We start from the raw sequence: 21,937 nt of genomic DNA, 5'->3' as shown, positions 1-21,937 counted from the left end.
CCAAGTGTCCTTTGGCAGGCGCAAGATGAAAGCAAAAGGCGGCTGAAATTAAATTAAAATGAAATGCATGCAAAGTGCCACAGCGACAGCGGCAAAAACAAAATATGACAGCAGCTCCATGGCCTTCGTCCTTTTTTTTTGCACTTTTGCACTGAAGAAAATAAAACATATTTTTTAACAGAGCCTTAGGTACACAATAAAAATTAAAAATTCATTGCCTTAATCTGAATTTTAAAGTCAGTGAAATATTATCTCAACGACATGGCATTTAACTTGTGCAAAACAGCCACATAGTTTGGTTATTTGCATTTTCCTCTGTATGGTCGAGGGTCCTGAGTGTGTACTTTAAGCTTGCAATTAAATTGCAGAAGGAGTCGCACGGGGAATTGCGAACGAGAAAGGAGCAACTGAGGGGGTGAAGTGAGGGAAATGCATATGCATTGCAATTAAGCAATCAATGGCATAATTATCGACACATGAGAGTCACTCGATTTATTAACACGCCCAGGGCAACAAGGACAACAACGTCGGCAATCGATTGCCAACTTGTTCAATTTAAATGCTCAATAAACAATAAGCCATAAAAGACGTTAAGGTTTGTGCCAAAAGTGCTATCAGGGGGGTCGGTCACAGGTCGCAAGAAGCCCTTGCGTCCATTTTACCAATCAGTAAACAGCCGCTGGCCAGACAAAAACTGTCGCGACATGAATGCGGCCAAAGAAGTGCCCGCCAAGTGGTAAAAGTTAATGGAATGGGCCAAACTCGACGACACTCAGTGCAATGTCCTTTGGCGCAAGTGGAAAGCCTTCGAAATTTCAGCGAATTTAAATGGAAAATAAAACTAGTTAAATTATAAAGAAGACGGTTGTTATTTCGAGATATAAATCTAATTCGCTGGTTACATTCACTTTCAGATCCTTCAAAAGGATCATAACAAAGGACTTGAAGCGAGACCCGTTCACAGTGCTGTCTTGATAAATGCCACGGTCGATTATTCCGGCTAACTGGGGCATTAAAGAACCCGATGGCGACATTAATGGCTCAAAAATATCCAGCCAGCTGTTGGAATTGAATTCCAGCTTAATGCCCAAAAGCCTTGATGGCTTGCTTTCTTATCTGTGCTAATTACAAGAGAGCAGCAACCAGGTTTTGACCCAAATGCTGAAGCAGCAACGATTGATTTTCCAGTTTTCCGCAAGCGGAGGATAAAAGGGGTTTTCCAAAGAGCAGCCACCCTGCAAAAGCCATAAATGATGACAATAAAAAGGAAAATATACCACCAGCTAGCCAAGTCAGCCACGCGTTGCAGCTTAGCTGGCAAAAAAAAAAAGCTGGAAGTTTAGGGCTTTCAATTTGATGACAATTCCGCAGATGATTTGACGGTTGCCTCAGCATTTGGCATTTTTTAATATGATTCTGCTGGTATTTCAGTTTCTGGTCGCATAAAAAAAAAACCACACGACGACAGCTGAGCTCATCCTTTTCTCGATGGTTTCCTTCGTCATTCTTCCATTTTTTGATGTTGAACAATAACAATTTCTGGTGCGGCTTAAGTTTCAACCCCACTGGGAAAGTGCATTCTCGTACAACCGTCCGCTTTTATTTCATATCACTCGTATTTTTAATCGCATAAATCGTCAAGTATGCGTAATAATCTAATCGTCATAATTCCTTTTTTGCCGGAAAATCTCAGCAAGAAAATGCGAATATTTCCGGCGAAAATGGGGAGTGGCCTTAGCCTACTTATGACTTGTGGTCCGGGCCAGAATTGAATTACTTGCCCGCTTCGTATTTCGCATTTTGCAAATTTTTAAATGCTTTTGATGACATTTTTATTTATACTCAGTGTGTGTGTGTGTGTGTGTGGCGTTTGTGTATATGAGGGAGTTTGCCTTATTTATGTGCGGGATTTCTTTTCTCAGCTTTTCCCCGCTTAAGAGCCTTAAGTGCCATCTGGGGAAATCATTGCGAGAAACATGTCCGAGGTTGGTTTAAATGGAAAATGGCTCTCTGGGAATTGCCGGATAATATCTCGGGCCTTTACGGTGACATAATGAGTGAAGATAAAATCGTATAGTAATAAATCGATGGTATTCTAAAAATAATATCAATAATAAATATATAACGAAATAGATAAAACTATTTTTATAAGCCAAAAAATGTAAATATTCACTAAACTGGCTGTTTATTCCAAAATTCATATTTAAATCATTTTCCCAGTAATTTAGTGCCAATCCTGTCCCGTTGTTTCTACTGCTCTCATAGATTATTCATCCTTTGTTTAAACTGCAAATGATTTCTTTGCCATGGTTTATAATTAATTCCAAAACGTTCGATTTGCAACGCTAATTGCAACTTTGTATCCATTGTGCCCGCAGGGGTGCGCCAAAGGGGGGTCGGTTTCGACTGGGTGGAAATTGGGCGGTGAAAAGTCTGCTGATGATTGGTTACATTTTCCGACTGATATTTTCGGTTGCTCAGTAACAAAGCGAATGAAATTTAGAGCACCAAGTGTGAGAAGTCCTGCGGCCATTTTGGTGCACACGCAAATAGATATTGCCATTACCCCAAATCTCATCCCTTCGAAAATAGTCCAGTGTTTCTGTTTAAGTTGCATTGATTTGTTGACTTTGTCGCTTGCAGCTAATCGAAAGCAAATGCACAAAAACGAAGTGCATTTCTCTAATAAGCACAATAAAAGGCAGCACAATAAAGCTGGCATTTTTATTTGCCTGTTATTAAATTCTATATAGTAAAGATTAAAAAAAAAATGTAAAAAAATAAGCATTTTTACAGAACAGAATTTTTTTGGCCATACATTTATGACCGGTTTCTCTCGAATGTGTGGCAATTATTTTGCAACTAATTGCTAGCTCTGCTATTATTCTGACCGCAGCTGTTCATGCATGATATATTTGTGGAGACAAAGGCATTTTTGCCACGCGTTGATTTTGGCTCATAATTAACGCAGAACTTTGGCAAATTGGCAAACAGGACAGCAAGGAATGTGAATGCATTGATTACACTTGTTTGTGCTTGTTTTTTTTTTGTTATCGTTTAATCGTTATCATTATGTGGTCCATAATACACTTTTATGCCCGCCATGAATATAATACGCTGAAAAGCACATTACAACGTAGCAGCATTTTGCATTGAAAGCTTTTCCATGGCCATGGCCATTTTTGGGCGCATCGCATTTTAATAGAATTAAGCTAATTGCCACAGAAAAGCCGTTTTCCCCGCACCTCCGGCACAAAATGCCAATGAGAGCGAATCAAATGAAATGGGTAAACTGATTGAAAACTGATTGAAATTTGGTAATGGCGAAACTTTGCCATATTTATGGGCCAAAGAAGATGTTCCCGCAAAGAAAATCGGCTTGGAAAAGAAAATTTTATCATTTCAATTATGCAACCTTTATATATTTCATATTTTTCATTGTAGACTGACAGCTCAAGTGTTTGGAACTTTTATTCGTATCTTAAATAAAACATTAGACTCAAAAAGTGTGTTTCTGGGAACTGCAGGCCTGCGAAAAACATACATGGTATGGACCAAGCTGAGCTCAGCAGAAAAAGAAAGCCATTTTCCTTTAGCCAGTGTTATTGGGCCAGCTGCCCCGCTTGCCTTTAGATTTTATTGAAAGCAAATATTTTTGCAAATTACATTTTGAAGGCTGAGCCGGAAAAGACGCGGCTCCAATAACAAAATACCCATTTCGCTGGCGAATGTAGAAGAGTCAGAGATCCATGGCAAAAGCAATTTGTTTGATTAATTTGTAGAGCGGGCTGATCAGGGAGGAAGGGCGACCTTCATTATGTAAATTGTATGCGAAATTTAAATAATCATCTGCAATTTAAATGCACAACAACACTTTGGCTAGAGCCCCGACAATTAATCGTTGGAACCACCACTCACTCCATCGACCCATTATATATCCTCATAAAATATGCCAAATGTGCGCCTTATGTTCATTTTCTATTTTAAGACAGATAATATATATTGCTGCCGCTTGGCATTAACTGCCTACGCATATTCGTAGTATGTATATGCCAGTATCTGTTTCTCTCGACTGTTGTCTGCCATAAATAATTATTCATATTTGTATTAAATACACACAGAATTTAATTAAAAATTGTTCGTTGCGTCCGAAAGGGGGTAGTTGTCATCTCCATTTTCATTGGCATAATTCCCTTTGTCCTTTGGACACTTCCTTACACTTGTTTCGACCATGTTTCTGTTTGTTTTGCCAGAGAACAACGATGAAGTTGGGCCAGTGGAGTGCCATTGCCATTTTGGCTCATAACAAAATTAAAACGAAATGAAACGAGATGAAAAAGTAATAAAGTCCTTATGGAAAATGCCAGCCAAGATGGTCAAAGCTTCTGTTTCAGCTCTCGCTTCGGTTCCCACTGGCTTTTCCCTTTTCCCTTTTCCACTTTTGTTTCTCTTATTGCCTTGGCTTTAACATCAGCTCCTCCCTACCAGCTCCTGCCATGGCTACAAACATTGAATAGATGAGAGGACGGCAGCAGACGGTAATGATAAATATGAAAGGAGTGATGTCGACCAGACGACCAACCCTTCAGTTTCTATTCATTTTATATAAGCACAAATATTCGGGGAGTATTCGAACTGTCAAAGTAAGGAAGCCTCTTACCAACCGATATACATATATATATAAATAATAATAATCCATGGATATGTATTATATTTACATATGATATCATGTCAGATAGATATAATCACCTTGATTATGCAGGGTATTTCAATAGTTCGTACTTATCACATAGCCCCCTTCCCTTACAACCCCATTAATAATTGTTGCTAGTTGTCTTTGAGCCTTTGCGCACAAATTTTTGAAATGCCGAACCGTGTCCTTCATCCCACTTTTGAGTCTATTTTGAGGGGGGTTCCCACTTTTATATCCCAGTTTTTAGAGTATGAGTTTTGGGTTTCGGTCTGGCTTCTGCCTGCGCATAATTAAGCGGCAATCGCACTCCATTGTGAAATATCCTTGGCCATTGCATTTAAGTGTTTTGCTCGTAAAAGCGAACAAAATGGGGCCTTTGAATGGAGGGGGCAGAATTGGGAGGCCAGACAGTGAATTCATTAAACCATTAGACAGACTCCGTCTGTAATGGAGGCGATTAACGAAAGACGCTTTCCGGCAAAGAGCTGCAAAACTCTGCGCGAACAAATCAAACGGAAATCAAAACCCAAACAAGTAAATCAAGCAAATCCAATGGCTCCGCAAAGGGGGAGGGAGGTCTACGGAAAAGTGGGCGTAACCGGCAGACATACAGGCTGCGTCATCGGAAAATTGTTGCAATTACGTCGTTGTAAGCAACCAACAATGAGTGGAGAAGCAAAAATGGAACAAGCTGGGGAAAAAGAGAAGCTGCCCGGAATTTCCATAAACACAATGCCGAAATGATGCCCTGCGACCATTCAAATTGGAATCGCCCAGGGCTTCGAAAGAAGCACTCCCGACAAACGCTCCCAATACACCGTGAAAATAATAATAAAGGAAAATTCATACAAATGTCTGAAATTTCCAGGTATCAAATTCAATTAAAAATCAATACGAATTAAACCCGAACATAGGGAATTGACCGATCTTCTATCAAAATATTATAGTTGTTGTGACGAGAAATGCTCGAGCAGTGCATTTTTAGAACCACTGACAGGGGCAGAAAACTGCCGTTCGCCGCCAGTTGTTGCTACGGTAAATATGGGTGGTAGCCACCCCCATCTCAATTGTGAATGGCGGTGGGGGCGTGCCAAGGGGTGCATACATTTGCGTGATTTACGAGCTGTCTCATATAGGCCGGCGGATCTGATCCGATGGAGATGAGATGACGATGATGATGACGACGACGACTGTGACCGAGCTTCGGATCAAAGAAGGCTGGTCACATCGGATGGAACATGTGGCGTGACACGAGATGATTAAAAAGGGTGATTCCGTCAAGTTTATACATCGATTTGTGGTGAAAAATTACAATGCAACGAAAGGATAAGATGAATGATAAGAACGGATATTATACAAGATATTGTACTAAGCATAAAGATAATTGTAGCTAAGCTGAAATGCCTGGGAATGTTAGGGTAACTATGACTTTACCGAAACTTCTACAGGTCCTGCGTGATCTGATTGGCCCATCTCTATTTGCGTTATGTCCTGGCACACAATGTCACAAAGTTGTCAACGCAATCAGCAGCCCACAGTACTAGTTGCTACTCATGTTGTTCGCCCCCCTTGTGTTAGTTGTTGCAGAACAAAAGTGTACGGGACAAGTGGACAGAGGATAGTATTCCTCATCGAAGGAGCAGCTCTGCAGATGAATGAATGCGTCATGCTGGGCCAATGTGGCTGGGCGGTGGAGTTACGAGTTTCAAATTGAATTGTTGCCAACACGTGACCGGGCGGACGCCCCGTCAATAAAGTCGGAGTGAATGACAGGCCTACAAACAGTTTTACAAGTGGCTTCCCTCGCATCTCTCCAGATGAATGGCATATTAAAAACTGTATAGCAAATGGTTTTGCCTTTTGTGGTTTTTTCCGCTCGGTTTTTTGGGGTTGGCCGTCGACCAGCGCAACGCAAAATGTAATTTGCGTAAAATGAGTGCGGAATTTGGTGGGGGAGCTCAGCTAGTTGATGTTTTGTGCAGAAGTGTTGTTCGCATTTTACCCAAGAATCATACACTGCAGGACAACACAATATATACTAAAATATTATTGCTTATATTTTATAGTATTCGTAGTGATTCGTATTCTGTTGGATTAAGGGTACTACATAAATTTGCAATAGAAAAGAGAGCTTCCAGCGATCGCTAAAAATATATGTGCATATGTGTTTTATTATATATATATATGGGTTTTTATGCTCCAGGTGTTAATCCTTAATGCATCCATTTCGGCTTTTTTTGCGGTGCACCCCCGGCACGCATTTGTCGAGTGCCTGGTGCAATCAATTCCCAAATCGCATTATGCCGCTGCCAGAAGCGAGAGTCCTGAGGAAAATTGCTTGGTGGCTTTTCCGCCAGCGAAAGTGGGCGGTGGAAAGTGGCGCCAGTGGGGTAAGCTGGAATATACCAGCGACAGAGGCAGTATCTAAAGTAGGAGGAGCCCCAGCACCAGGACCAGCAGAAGCACGAGCGCCGCCATCGACATCCTTCACAGCATTTGGCATTTTATGTGCGTCAACATCAGCAAGTCGCCAAGTGCATTGCGTGCCAAATAGTTTACGTGTCAGTGGCGACAAGAGTTCTCGATGGCTGGCAAGTTGGGTTCGAGAATTCGGTGGATGCTGCATTGTGGAGTGTGGTGCGACTGTGATGTTGTGGCATTATGCCTCTGCCCGTGGCAGATGCGCCCCAATACCAATCCGACTACTTTATGGCATTTTGTTGCCCGTTTCTAGTCATCTCCGCATTGTCCACACGGCAATTTTCCCCTTGGAATGCAAATGGGAATGCCAAGTACTCGATTCCTCAGATCAAAGACTCTTTGGAGACGGACTTTGTTGTGCCCACAAAATCATGGCCGAACGGCACATTGTTGCACAATTGTTCAATTGAAAGTGGAGCTTATGATTATTTGATAAGTTTAACTTTACGCGGCACTTGTCTTGGTCACGAAATTGCAGACGAAGTTTAATCGAAGGGAATTATCGATGGTACTTTGTTAGTGTTTTACTACCCTCCAAAACCTACATACATCATCGAAAAACTTACGATATTTATACTTAGACTCCAGCAACTCTTCTTAAAATCTAAGATGCTGTACACGAACACGAGACGTATACTTGTCCTGGAAGTTAGTTGCAAAAATATTAGTATCTTTACACCGCATTTTCATATATCAGAATATTATTTTTTTTTTTTTTAAGTTCACTGTCCCATTTTGCGATATATTTCCGTTTCTATTGACATCAGAGCATTTCCGTCGCTCGAACACTTGCCAAAATCCATCATCATTGAATGGCACATCATCATCAACATTTTGACATCTATCCATAGATGGAGATCCCCCGCCCGAATCCATCGCTATTCATCTGTCGCCTTTAGTAAGCGTGCACGTTTTATAATTCATTTGCAGTTCCTTCAACAATTTCGTGAATATTTCATTTGGTTTCGTGTGGAACAATTTTTACAACTCGTTTGTCACATTCCCACCTCGAACCGCTCGTTTTCTCCGCTTTTCCCTCACATTTCCCATTTCCCGCCTCGGAAGCGCATGCATTCTGCATGAATAATGCAGTGATCCGATCTGTGGGCGGAATCTGTCACAGATACTCAAATGCCCAGATACTCACCCACGGAACTTCGAGCATATGCATACTTATGCATCCGTCAGATACATTTGAATTGACTCGGTTTATTCACCGTCAAGAGGCAAAGACGATTAGCTAATGGACTAATTGTAATTGTATTCATTAGGGGCAAAGGGTACAGGTGGTCAGCTATTAGGCATTCATAATCTATCAATTAATTAGAATTCCGGTTGAAGTTAGTTGATGGAAGAGCGTGTAATTTGTAGTCCCAATAGTTGCAGTCTTTACTGCGATCAATATTGCAATCCTTCCTATTCTTAGCATACAAATTAGCTAACAAAATGTGGTAAGAACTCCAAAATATTGTCATGTGATGACGGAATTACCAATTTGCTAATACTTGTATTTTTGGCTTCCCTATTCAGTCAGCGTGCTTTGACAAAAACCAATCCAATCCATTACACGACAACCTTCATAGATAGATAGATAGGCCTTCCTGGACTTTTGCCTAATATTGAACTAGACGCCGGAGTCTTCAATGCCAGTCGGATTATTGCGGAGTGCAGCACACTCCTGTGAGTTCTGGCCAATCACCGTGGCATATGCACAATCCCAGACATTCGTACAGAGTCGAACCGGGAGAAAAGCCTTGGGCAACGGGTCCTTCCGATTGTCATTACTAATACTACTACTAATACTAATACTATACTAATTATTAAATGAAACAAATAATTTACAATATCCTTAAATGCCTTTGCACTTAAGCAAAAAATGCACATGAGTACCAAACCTTTGTTAAATATATTATTATTAGATTATTCTCTAAGTGCATTCCGCTTTCACTGTTTCGGCCCCTTACTTTTAATTTCACATGGCTAAACACAAAGTTTGTGATGGCTTGCCGTCCTGCCACTTCCCTTCGCTTTTCCTACCTCCAAAGTTCATCTGAACTTTCATGGTTTTTTCGGGGAGTTTTTGAGGTTCATGTATAATGCATGCAGTTGCAGAGGACCCAAAACCTCCAGCAAATGTCGAAGGCTGTCAACGCAACTTCGATGCGGAGACAATGTAACTCAAAGCTAGATACAATGTTGCTGGCTCCAGGGGCGGACAAAAGGGGGTGGCTAAAACCTCTGTAACAACAACCAACCCGTCGAGCTGTGGAACAGAAACTGCAATGACTGAACGATTATGCCAATGGCAGGCCATGTCTAAAGCAAACGATTTGTCACAGTGCCAATGGAGTTGAGTCGGGTTCTCTGGCGGTGTGGAGTTCTGAATTTGGCTGGAGTTAGATGTGGGGGGCATCGGGTTTTATTGCCAATAACGGGTGATGGCAGCGGGAGGGAAAGGGAAAGGACCATAGAGATGCAGAACCGCAAACACTTTACCCCAAAATGCGGCAGAGTGAGAACTTTCTTCTTGGCTCCTGAACTGCAGCAAAGGGAGATTACACTCGAGGAAAAAACAAGTGGTACGATTAAGATTTATACTTTAAATAAAGGAGAATTCAAAAACCCTTTACCAAGCCTTCTTGCAATAAGAGCTCATACTAGCTTTTGGCTCCGAAACTTTCCTGTATTTTCTGCCAGTGCATTTTGCTCGGCGTGTGGGCGGGTTTTTGTTGAGTGGCCAGCCCGCTTCGATTTGAAAACTCCAGCTGGGACAACTGCAGGAGAGGACCACGTCCCTCGTCCTTCGTCCTCCGTCCATCGTTCTTCGCTGCTCCCTTGACTCCCTTTTGCAGCTACTCGAACATGACACCAAGTCCAAAGTCGTTGGCTGTTCATCCTTTTCATCCCGCTGCCACTCCCACCGCACACCGCCCAACGCTCACCGCTCGCATCCCACATTTCCACCCCTTTTTCCCTTTCGGTTGTCCTTGCCTGTTGCCCAGCTGCAAGTGACAGTAATTGTTTTATTGACATTGATTGACATGGCAGGGGAGTGGGAATGTTGCAGGAGAATGGGAAACGGAGCTGGCAGCATCCTGCAGAATCAGGAGCTGGTTCTGAAGAGGAGCACAGTTGCTGGAGCAGCCAAGACAAACTGCAATGCCAAATGCGAGTTTCAATCCCAATTTTTGTATCTTTCTACCCCGACCCGAAAATTCCTTTCATCCCCGATTTGCAAAGCTCAAAAATGAGCAAAAGATTTCAATTTCATTTTGATTGATCGCATTTGGCCACCCACTTTTCTGCCCACTTTTGCACGATTCATGCACTTTTTGGCTTTCCTTTCCCTTTGTTTGCCCTTGTAAGCTGCTGATTAAACCATGCAATGTTGCAGCTTCGTTTGGCTTTTCTCTCTGTTGCCCAGCTTTCCCGCCAGATTTTCCTTTGGCTTTTCCAGCTCCTTCAGCAGCTGGTGGAAAAACAACACATCAATTGCCGGGTGTGCCAGCACAATGAATGTTGTGTGCCATTGTAAGAAAGACAATTGTTTGATTTTCGATATGTTTTCGAAAGAAGCAGTGAAAGAAAATCATTTCAATTATATTTACCATGTGCGTAGCTTTGTTTCTCAAAATTAGGAATTTAATTCATTTAAGTTGAATTAAAATAAAAGATTATTATTACATTTGTAACTCAACAATAATATTGACAATGTTCTTCAAATGTAAATAGAAATGTGCATATTTAAATAGCTTATAAACGAACAAACATTTATTGCAGTGCAGCCAAAACTCTTAGCAATTCTGCCTTCGCTGCACTTTTCTTTCTGTTGAGGCAGCGAGTGCAGATTAGTCCTTGTGTAATCCACATCAATCCGGAAGCCAGACCCTGAAAATATTGAAGGAAGGAAAACTTGCGCACTCCCGCCATCCATTTTCCCTTTTCATTTCCATTTGTTGTCATGGCAGCAATGACTTTGCTACTTGTTCCTCTTTCCTCTGTTTTTCATATTAATTATGAAAGCGCATTTGGTGAACGGAAAATTTATTTGGCTTATATTTCGATTACGGTTTTGTTTTTCCTTTCTGCTGCTTACATTTTTTTTTTTTGCAAGATTATTTTCCTGCCATTTGCGGATACTCAGGGGACCAAGATGCCGAATTGGAATGAAATGTGATGCTTAATTAGTTTTGTGCTGCTCCTGGTGATCCCGATGATGACGCCAATGGAAATGGCAAGTGGAAACCGAAGCCGGTCAGGAATAACTTGCTTTCCAATAGGTTGATTCATTTGGCTTGACCTGTAAGCGGATTTCAGACGAAATAAATAACAGACAGATAACAGATATCTTCTTGTTAGTAAACACTTTAACAAATTCATTTTAAATGCATACGAAGGTCAATTTTTCAACAATTTATCGGAAAAACTTCTGCCTCTATGTACATATTTAAATGTAGTCCACCGTCCTGTGCAAAAGTACTGCCTGACACACACAAGACGTGCAAAAGATCTGCAGTCGACAACAACTTTGGAAAACTGATAACGGACGGCAACAGGAAATGTCGAGACCAGGCAACAACAACTGCAGTTAAGGAGGAACGGTCGGAAAATCGGGAGGAGGGAACTAGAACCTTTGGTCAAGCTGGCAAAGGGAAAACTAGCTGTGTGCAGCAAAAAAAAAAAAAGAAATATTTTATAATGTCTTATTTGCTATAGTTTCTACTGATAATTGTATGCTTGCTTTTTTTTTTAACAGAAGTGCGAAGTTCGAGATTCACTCATCTTGCACATGTGTGTTTTGTGCTTAATGTTTTTCTCCAAGTGTAAAGTCCCAGTGCCACCGATAAAGTTGCAGTCTGCTTCGCCATAACTTGAGTGCATAAATCTTGGCCGGGCTCGTTGTGTTGCCTGAAACAGCCCTGGCCAGCCAGTATCGTGCCCCATTCTATTCCTTTAGCCCCCCTGAAGGTGACATCTTTGGTGAGTGGCACGTTAAAGTAGCCAAAACTGGACTCCACTCCAATTTCGCTTCCACTTCCACTGACCAATGTCCAGACACTGCATAATAAATTGCAGCCGTCGTGTTATAAATATTCGCAGGTCCTCGAGTAGCCCATATTCCTCCATATTCCTGCCTCGATTGCGATCTAAGGCAACAGTTTTGCACATGGAGATTAAAGGACGAAACTAAAATGCTGACGCAGCTGATAGAATTGAGAAAACAATAAAAACGTAATGCAGAGACATTTTTATGTCCTGGGACGTATTGCGGAATGATATATACCCTGCCATCGAAGCACTTACAATAAAGTGCGCAGGAATCTTAAACTTATATAAATGGGTTGTTGCGAAGACTAATTTCAAAATACTACCAAGAAAATATGGCAAATATGAGGTATTAATCTGGGATAAACTTAATCATAAACTTTGTTTTTAAAGTATAATTATAATTCTTGTTACCAACCTCTTTGAATTGCCTATTCTCCCCATGTTGCATTTCTCATGCGGACCAACCCACCGACGAAGGTGCAAACTTGAAAACAATAATATTGCAGTTGCTGTCGTTTCGCCCCAAAACCCTAACATTTCCATCAGTTACAGGACAAGCCCATTAAGGGGAAAATTGTCTGAGTGGGTGAGGATTTCCACCGTACCGTCAAATATGCGGTGACAACAATAAATTAATGCGATTTATTGCCGCGATAAGAACGGGATAGCAAGAGGCCTAGGGACTTGGGATGAAAAACAAAAAAAAAAAAAAAAAACAGGGTGTCAAGGGTGCGTCCCCTTTGTATGGCAATGTGTGTGGGCTTGTTCGGAATGCGGCAGATAAGGTGAGCCCCTTGAAGCGCCCATTACCACGCCATTTTCCATGCAAAAATTTGTCCACTGAAAATTAACGATGCTCCACAGGCAATGCAGCCGAACGAAATATACTCGTGTACAGCCCAACGATTCCTCAACCATCCTTAACCCCACCAGTTTGCAGATAAGCCGACTTACTTACCATTTAATTAGGGCCTCAATGAGCATTAGGGTGAAAATGCGGCAACAGCAACTCGAGGCACGCCCCCTGTCTGGGCCATCAAAATGCCTTTTTAATTAAAACCCGAAGCGTACGGGGAAAAAAAAAAACAGGAAAATTTTCGCCGCCAAATGATGTGTGAGAAGTCGATAGAGAGCGACGGTGGGCGCTAAATCACAATGGCAAACAGGAAGTCATGAAAAAATTGAGCTTTAGAGGGGAAAATCCTAAATATCGGACAAGGGTGCATGCAAAACGCTGCGGAAAACTCAAAGCTGGAAAATCTTGTGTGAAATTTTGTTGAGCCTGCAAACTCTAGCTATTTCGTTGGCTTGCGTTGGGGTTTTCGGTCTGGGAATCGTCTGGCCAGGAGCTATAATTGCATAAAATGCCCAGAAAAATAATTCTGCTGAGCGCCGCACAAATCGTTCTTACACGGAGAACAAAACGATTATAATTTATATAAAAAAATAAAAAAAAATGGGAAAAATTAATTGGAAACCAAAGATAATCTAGTTATTGCACGTTTCATCATAAAGAAAAAAGAAGTTTACGTTGAAGGTTTTATTCTATTTTTTCTCAGTATCAACTATTTCGTGCAGTGCATTGGAAGGGGTGTGATAGCGGTTGTCTGGTTACTGGTAACTGGTCCCGTGCCAGACGCTAAGCTGCCAGTAAATCACAACCGAAAGCCGCTGTTAAAACACGAGCCTGCCCCGGAAAACTCGGAAAACTCTGTTGGTGGTTGCTTTGGCTTGGGTTTTCGGTTAGGTTATTGGGTCCTTGGGTCTCCAGCGTTTTCTTTTTGCACGATGGCAGACGGTGGTTGCAACAGCCGCTGGCAGGACACGTGCAACACCCGGAATCGAAGGTGGGGGGGGGGGGGTGTCGGTGAAAGTGGACGGTATGGGGTGACTGACAGACAGCAGCATCAGAATCCGCAGGAACTTAGAGCCGGAGGGCATTTCCTAGTAACTGACACTCCCCACAAGATTTGATTATGGATGGAGATCGGGGAAAGTGCGGAACTCCTTCAATGCTCGTTAAATGCGCCCAAAAGAGATTCATATTCGAGGAGTTAACTTTCCGGCCTCATACATATATCAGCTACTTCCCACCTGCCTTTCGCGAATTCAATTTTCTTGCCCTTTTCGCAAACAAAATATAACCTAATTTGATTGGGTTATTCACATAGTTATTCTTAGGGGTTTGTCCGATAGGGGGATCGAAGGCCTTGAAGGCACTTTTAACAAAAATTAAATGGCGCATTGAGCAACAATGCTGCGTTTTATCATGAATAACATACACTGAAGTTTATCACTTTAAAAAAAGGTTTTGAATTCAAAACTAGAGCGCTTTTGTATACAATCTGCTTTCTCCCTATTCTTATACTATAATTCATTTCATTTTTAAACGCAAACCGACATAAGTGTCAAGAGTTTACAGCACGACGTCTTGGTCGATAAGACATCCACTACCCATTCAAATCAACAAATGACGCAATTCTTTAGTATTTGGTGTTCCAAGGGCATATGTTCTGTAAGGGATCTCGTATCAGTTGTTTGGCACATTTTATTTACAAACAATTGTTTAGCGCACCAAAAGTGTAAAGCAATAAAGTCATGAATGTGAGCACAAAATTATCGTTGCAATTTATCCGGAAAGTGGGCGTTGCATATTTTCTTTTATTCGATTCTTGCATACACATTTAGAAACATCCTATACAATAGGCACAGTCCTAAGCGTTTGTTTTGGTATCACTGGGGATTACCCTCATAGATCGGTCCTATGTCGTATGTCCACGCCCATTTCCTCGAAATACTCTACATCGTCGTTATCGGAGTCGCATAACGGCTGATCATCCATGCTGTTTCTTTTCCGTTGCTTCTTCAGACTATCGAATGCCTTCTTGAATCTCACAGCCTTTTCGCTGCTGGTCTTTGATCCAGTGATTGGTATTATCCAGCGATTAACGACGTTGGCCAGAACTACCACCAGAACAATGGCGAGGAGCAGGTAAAGTACTACTAAAGCTGGATTGGGGGTACTTCCGCTCGTGTCCATGTGACCCTCGATGTCCTGAGGATCAACGTTCCAAGTGATGCGCTTCCGTGTTTTCATTGTGGTGTTGATGCCTAGGTTATCATATTAATTTTCTTTTAACGCAATCATAAAAAAAAGGCTTAAGTCTTACCTGTAGTCTTTTCGGTACTGGAAGTAGGGATCATTATTGTTGTTTTCTTTGTTGTAAACACATTTATTGTAGTTGTTGTCGTTGGTGTTGTTGAAGTTGTAGACGTTGTAGAAGTTGTAGACTTTGGTGTGGTTGAAGTCGTTGTTGTTGGCTTCGGCGTTGTTGAAGTTGTTGTCGGTTTTTTAGTGGTTGTTGTTCGCTTTGTAGTTGTGGCCTTTGTTGTTGTTGTGGTTGTGGTTGGCCTTTTAGTTGTTGTTGTACTTGTAGTAGTTGTGCTTGTGGTTGTTGTTGTCGTTGACTTCCTCGTAGTGCTTGTGCTTGTTGATGTGACCGTTGGGGGCAGGGAACTAATATCATCCTCGGTCGTGGTGAGCAGCTCCTTTGTGCACTCCTCCAAATAGTTTAGGCAACAAGTCTCATCCGAAAGGCACTCGTCATTACACCCACATCCCATGACTATACCATTGTTGGTTATATTGGAGGCCGAGATTGATGTTCCGCATCGACCTGAACAACTCATCATATCGTAGACCAGTGGTTGCTCGTTGCTGCCTGTCGGAGCCGTTGGTTCTGTGGTGGTGCTAAATCCGTTTGTGCCACACTCACTGCCTGTCATTAGCTTTACATCATCGATGGCAATATCTCCGAATTGGGATCTTGCATCCGTTGCCGTGAATATCACCTGGAAGTCCTCTTGCATCTCGTCAATGCTGATCGTGTGCTCTAGCCACTGGGTTCCCTGCTGACCAGATATCTCAAATTTGCTGCAACTAAGATAAAACAGAAACAGAAGCAATCAGTATAATTGTTGCCATGCTTTCGGAATTTTTTGCCACTTTTATCTCATTGCCTGCGACCTTTAATCTAAAACCTCTTCCGCTCCGGCAAAACTCACTTGGCTCTGAACCTATTCCACATGGTTGCCATTGGCATCGAAACGGGTTTAACGGACACCACCAGATTATCCACACCAGCGCCAAACATGAAGTAGTGGAATCGAAAGCAGCAGGCGGTCTTCAGGGTGAGGGATCTGGGATAGATCGGCGATAGCAGATGGTAGCTTCCATAAGCCCCCATTTGGGTTTCCATGCGCATGTAATGACCACCGGATTCGTTTTTAAACGTGTGATCGTGGCGGGGTCCCGTTCTTAGGGAGTGAATATCGGATACCGTGCTGACTCGCTTCCAGGGTCGTCGGAAGGTTGTCTCCGCCTCCCAACCGCACTGATCCTCGCTCTCGAAATCGCAAGAATGATCTCTTGTGTGGTTGCTCCTTCGACACGATCCCAGCTGGGTGCTCCATCTTTCTCCATCGCAGTAGGCAGTGCGACCACCGACCAAGACATAGCCATCGTGGCACACGACATCCGCCCTTAGGGAAAGATTTTCGACGTGTCCGTTCTCCGGATCCTCGGGCCTCGCACATCCCCTACCTTATGTTGAAAAAATGCAAGAAACTCAGTAAAACCATTAGATTATATCGATTTTGTGGCTCTTACTGGCACAGAATGGTTTTTCGCCTCGAAGGCGACCATCTCGATCGCAAGTTTGCATTACTGTTCCCTGCAAAGTGTAGCCGCGATTGCATCTGAATCTCACCACATTTCTCTGTCGATAATTTATACTTCCATTATCCAAATCTATTGATCTTTCACATCGTCCATGAATGTGACCTATACAATATATCACAATCACAGCCAGAGTCCAGAAAAATTCCATTCCGCAGAGATATTACGAACTTAATGTATAGATACGGTCGAAGGCTGTCAAAAGACTGAGAGTCCGATTGCAGCTCGACATCACTCGGAGCAACGAAGAGCGGGACTCATACAATTACAAGATGGTTGAAGTCGAAGAGCAGATAACCGCTATATTGTTCATTCTTAATTCACTCTTAATTTTATACAAATATATATAAATATAGATTTAAATCGCGTCTTATTTTCTTGCGCTGCACTTATAAACGTTTTTTAAACTTATACTATGGGTAAATCTTATAAGCCCAAAATGATAATAGATTTTACAACTCGTCCTTGTTAAGAATGTGGTTCATTGGTTTCAGATTTTATAAATTTTACATCGTCGATACCAATGTCTCCATGGAGAGAACTTGGGTCCACGACTGTGAAGACCACCTGGAAGTCCGACTCCATCTCGTCGATGGAGATGGACTGGCTTTTCCAGTTTGGGCCTTGATCGCCAGACACGGTGAGTTTGGTGCAGCTGGAGAATAACATAAGATGTATTTAAAGCATTTTAAAGTGATTTGGATAGATCGCTTACATATTTCTGAAACTATTCCACATATCCTCGACCGCCATTGAAGAGGGTTTCACGGAGATCGTCAGGTTTCTTACTTCCGAACCAAACATAAAGAGTTCGAACTGAAACCATAAGGAATGGCCCACCGTGAGGTTCCTGGGATAGATCGGCGATATGAAGTGGTAGGTTCTGGAAGCGTGTACCTGCGATTGCAAGCGAATAAAGTGTCCTTCGACGTCGCTCTGGAATGTGTGATCCTGTTGCAGGCACTTTTCTTTGAGAAAATCTGCCGCAGCACTTATTCGCTTCCATGGTTGGGGTATGGCTTTGCTGGCCCTCCAACCGCACATATCCTCACGTTCGAAGTCACAGGAATGGTCACCGACGCTGTTGGCCAACTGACAGGTTCCCAGCTTGATGATCCACTTCGTTCCATTGCAGTAGGTAAAGGAATTTCCGCTAAGAACAAATTCATCATCGCATTCGATTTCCGCCTTTAAGCCATCCGTGGCCGTCAAAATGGTTCCGTTGGCTTGTTTCTCAATATCATTGCAACCCGCTTCTGAAAGTTTTACATTATATATACATATTTTAAGTTTTATTACTCATTTTAACTCACTGGCGCAGTAACGCTTCATCATATTTCCATTGCCAAGGTGCCACGTCTTTCCCTGCAAAGAAAATCCGGGATTGCACTCGAACTTGATGCTATCACCTAGGAGCCAACTAGATAACTCTGTAACTTTTCCGTTGCGCAACAAAATGTCGGGCTCACAACTGGCAATCGATTGGATCACCATATATATCATAAATAGTCTCAGTGCCCACAAAATTTCTACAGAAACCATTGCCATTGTATAAATTTGGATGCTAAATAACGACTGAACTGAGTAAAGCTTTTGAATACAAATTTTTACGTTTCCTTATCTGCTATCAACTTTTTTGTACCAAAAATCTCAAAAAATCTTATCGTTTACTTTTTGCGTATTTCCACATTATATTTACTTCTACAAATATTGAACCAACCGCTGCTTACTTTATACACTTTTATTTTATAATAAATAAACACTTCTCTTTTCTTTCAGAACATGTGAAATGATACGGTAAGTTCCAAATGTTTCTAAATAGTAGGTGGGGTCTTGCCATATGTTAGTTTGAATAAAATGAAATGTACACTTGAATACTTGTAGAAATGCTGCACGATATTGCAAAAGGGCTGATAAATTGTATTGTTCCGAAAAAGGTATGGGAAATCCGTAGATCGGTTGAACTTGGGCGATATCTTATTATCAGTGAATGATAAATTATTCGTTTAGTTCATCCCCAAATAACACCACTAAACTGGCTTTATCGTTTTGTCCTGGGACGCCATTCAAATGCAATTATTCGCATCTCCGGTCGGAATTGGATTCCATGGAGATGGAACTAAATAGAAGCATCTTCTTCCTGTCGCCTGCAAGCTTAAATAAATGGGCATCTGTTGGAAGGTCCTGGAAAATGATTGTCGAGGGTTCGGGTGGCGCTTCTTGCTGTGATTTATGTTTACTTCCGCTTAAGACTCAAACAACTCGCAATCATGACGGTCGCTCTCTCCGCATCTCTTTCCAAATCTCCCCCCCACTTTCGTAGTGTCGAGATAATCAGTCAATATTGACAACTACTTATTGGCACTTCCGATGAGCGCGGATTGGGGCGGAATGGGCGGAATGGGAATGGTAGGGTTGGGGTGCCGAAGGACACGTGACCGGGGATCAGGAACTGCCACGTGTCCGGCGAAATGCAACGGAAAGTGTAGCGAATTCCCTTTCTCCGATTTCCCGATTCAATGTAAGCAATTCAAATTTCATACATAATTACAATCAGTGCAAAGGAAAACGAAAGGGATGGAACTTAAGGGAGGTTTCTAACTGTGGGACTCTTAAAAGCGAACATAATTCTGAGTGCACTGAAAAATGTTAGGCAGCGCCACATCAAAACAAAATGTATGTTAAATTTAAAATTCCAACAGAAGTAATATACCACTATTTGCGTTTTTATGTACATTTTGCAATGCATCCGATAAAAATTGAAAAACAATTTTTTAATGCGGAATGTTTTATTTTTTTTTTTACGGTGTATCCTGATCGGCAGCTTGGCCGCTGACTGCCGCTGTTTCACTGATAAGTTCCCGGCTGCTTAAATATTTGCTCATTATTATTATTATTCTTTTATTTGCGGCGTAGCCACTGTTGCCAGTGGTTTTGAAACTTCAATATTTGCGCTCAAATTACGAAGCTCAACCACCGGACTGCTGGTTTTGTAGTTGCCGGGCAATGAAGGTGGTTCGGATGTTAGGAATCCTTTCAGAGGTCTCAGGATTAGCGGCAAATGAGCAGCTGTTGGCAGGGAAGGTCGCTAGATAGGGCAAAGGTCAACGGGGCTGTTTCCAAGAGGTAGAAAGTTCCGGGAAATGCCTGGCATAGCAACGCAGGGAATCAAATTGGCACATTGTTGCTAACCATTTATAGAACTTACCTTAGAATGTAATCTGTTGGGATGGAAATGAATAGTCCTCTTTTATGAGCGTATTAATTAATTATAGCAAAAAGTAAAAACAAGAAAAGTCGACTTCCTCGACTATACGTGTCCTGCCGTGTTCCGTCAGTCCAGGTCGTTATTTAATTTGTTAAAACAAAAACTGATGTTCGATTAATAATAATTGAAAGCTATTTAATTTGTATGAATTTGCTTTATGCTAACATTTTACACATACTGACTGAAGTCTTAGAGCATTTAAATATAACTTACCAATCATTCATTGTTTTGTTCATGTTTGGTGATAAATGTTTATATAAGAATTACTTCGCTTGAGTAAAAATGATGTCATTAATATTAAGCAAGAGAGATATGTAGCAATATCAAGCATACAGAAAAATTTCTGGAATTTCGCTTACGCTTTTTATTTGCATTTCAAAATAACATACCATGCATGCATTGTTTTCTTGATTATGTTAAGTAACAAATATTTATATGCGACTATCTTCGTTTGGGTAAAGATGATATCATTAATATGAAGCAAAAAGATTTGTAACAAAATCAAGCTTGCAGTTTCGTCACACCCAATATTACAATATTTTGAGTTCATGTTCTTTGCTCATTTGTTATCTCTGTAATATCTGTGGTTAATGGCACTAAATAATGAATCGCGCATTAAATTGAGTTAAACCAAAACTTAACTTGCTCGTCAGCTGCTCACTCCTTGCATATGCCAAAATCTAATTGCGTTTTGCTCGAACTTTCGCTTCCAAGTTGTGTAGGCGAATTTCACGCCCGGAACTGGCACACACGTTCGAATTAACACGGTTAATGGAGGCGCCTTGCCCAACGGAGAGATGGAGGCGCCAAAGTTGAAGTTCCACAGGAGCTGGAGTCGCAAACTTCAAAGATTACCTCGATAATTAATAAAATTAAACATAAAAGCACTCAACGAGGCATCGGAAAGCCGTCCCTCCTTATCACCGAAGGACGACCGCAGACAGCCGGGCGATTCCGGCAATTTCCTCCAACTGCCTAGCTTTGGGGTCGTTTCGACCCTTGGACCCGCGCCGCATTAGGCCGCCTCGGGCGTGCCAAGTCGCTCTTTGGTCAGCTTCTGGTCGCATTAATTACAAAGCAATGACCGCAGAGCACACACAAACAGAATGCACGATGGGAATAGGGGGCATTCCTCTTTGGAATACAAGCAGAAATAGAGCATGCTTTCGTATCTAAACAGTCATAAAACTCACATCTGTGTTTTAACTTAAGCCTAAAAAATATCTAACAAAAAATTGAGAAAGTTAATTACTAAAACATGTTTATATATATCTATGGTATCATTTTGTTCCTTGTTCCGCGTAATAATCACTATTCGTGCGGGATTCAGGTGGCATCCACTTGTGAACAAGGATGTCTACTCAACGGGTCTTAAATTTGCGGCAGTTTATGGAACTCATTATGTTCGCGGGCGTGCCATCGGCTGCAGGCGTGGGATTCGGTTGCCATACCGTGCGGCGATCTCTTGAAAAAGTTACCATTCCTGATGGCAGTCCGAAAGTTTTCGCGTAATTTCATTTAAAGTCCTCGAAAGTTGCAATTGTTGCTGTGCGGACGCTGACGAGAAGGCACTAAGTTTGTGGTTCTTAGTGTTATTCCCGCACCGACCGAATGGCAGCAGTTCCTCGCTCATTATCCTGCTGATTTTTAGCACGATTCTGCGAATTTGCACCTACACACATAAATGTGGCATAAATCCAATTAGGCG

The 21,937-nt window shown here is 41.8% G+C and overlaps 2 protein-coding genes across 3 annotated transcripts; both read right to left on the bottom strand.

Moving 5' to 3' along the window:
• Positions 1 to 14,718: 14,718 nt before the first annotated feature.
• Positions 14,719 to 17,170, bottom strand: Sr-CI (Scavenger receptor class C, type I). 2 transcript variants are annotated; one of them, NM_001298670.1, is made up of 4 exons: positions 16,893 to 17,170; positions 16,289 to 16,826; positions 15,394 to 16,163; positions 14,719 to 15,334 (listed from the first exon to the last, which is right to left on the bottom strand). In NM_001298670.1, exons 1-4 carry the CDS (start codon positions 17,110 to 17,112, stop codon positions 14,973 to 14,975), a joined length of 1,890 nt encoding a protein of 629 aa, NP_001285599.1. In that variant the 5' UTR covers positions 17,113 to 17,170; the 3' UTR covers positions 14,719 to 14,972. The 2 variants fall into 2 exon arrangements, with proteins under 2 accessions (NP_001285599.1, NP_477102.1); NM_057754.3 differs by having other exon boundaries at positions 14,866 to 15,334.
• A 74-nt stretch (positions 17,171 to 17,244) lies between these two features.
• Sr-CIII (Scavenger receptor class C, type III) lies at positions 17,245 to 18,529 on the bottom strand. The gene is made up of 3 exons (NM_080008.2): positions 18,275 to 18,529; positions 17,677 to 18,217; positions 17,245 to 17,616 (listed from the first exon to the last, which is right to left on the bottom strand). Exons 1-3 carry the CDS (start codon positions 18,507 to 18,509, stop codon positions 17,430 to 17,432), a joined length of 963 nt encoding a protein of 320 aa, NP_524747.1. The 5' UTR covers positions 18,510 to 18,529; the 3' UTR covers positions 17,245 to 17,429.
• Positions 18,530 to 21,937: the final 3,408 nt, after the last annotated feature.

This window comes from Drosophila melanogaster, chromosome 2L (assembly GCF_000001215.4).
Source record: "Drosophila melanogaster chromosome 2L".
NCBI lineage: Eukaryota > Metazoa > Arthropoda > Insecta > Diptera > Drosophilidae > Drosophila > Drosophila melanogaster.
Note: the sequence above shows the minus strand (reverse complement) of the source record. Positions and strands in the feature narration are given on the sequence as shown.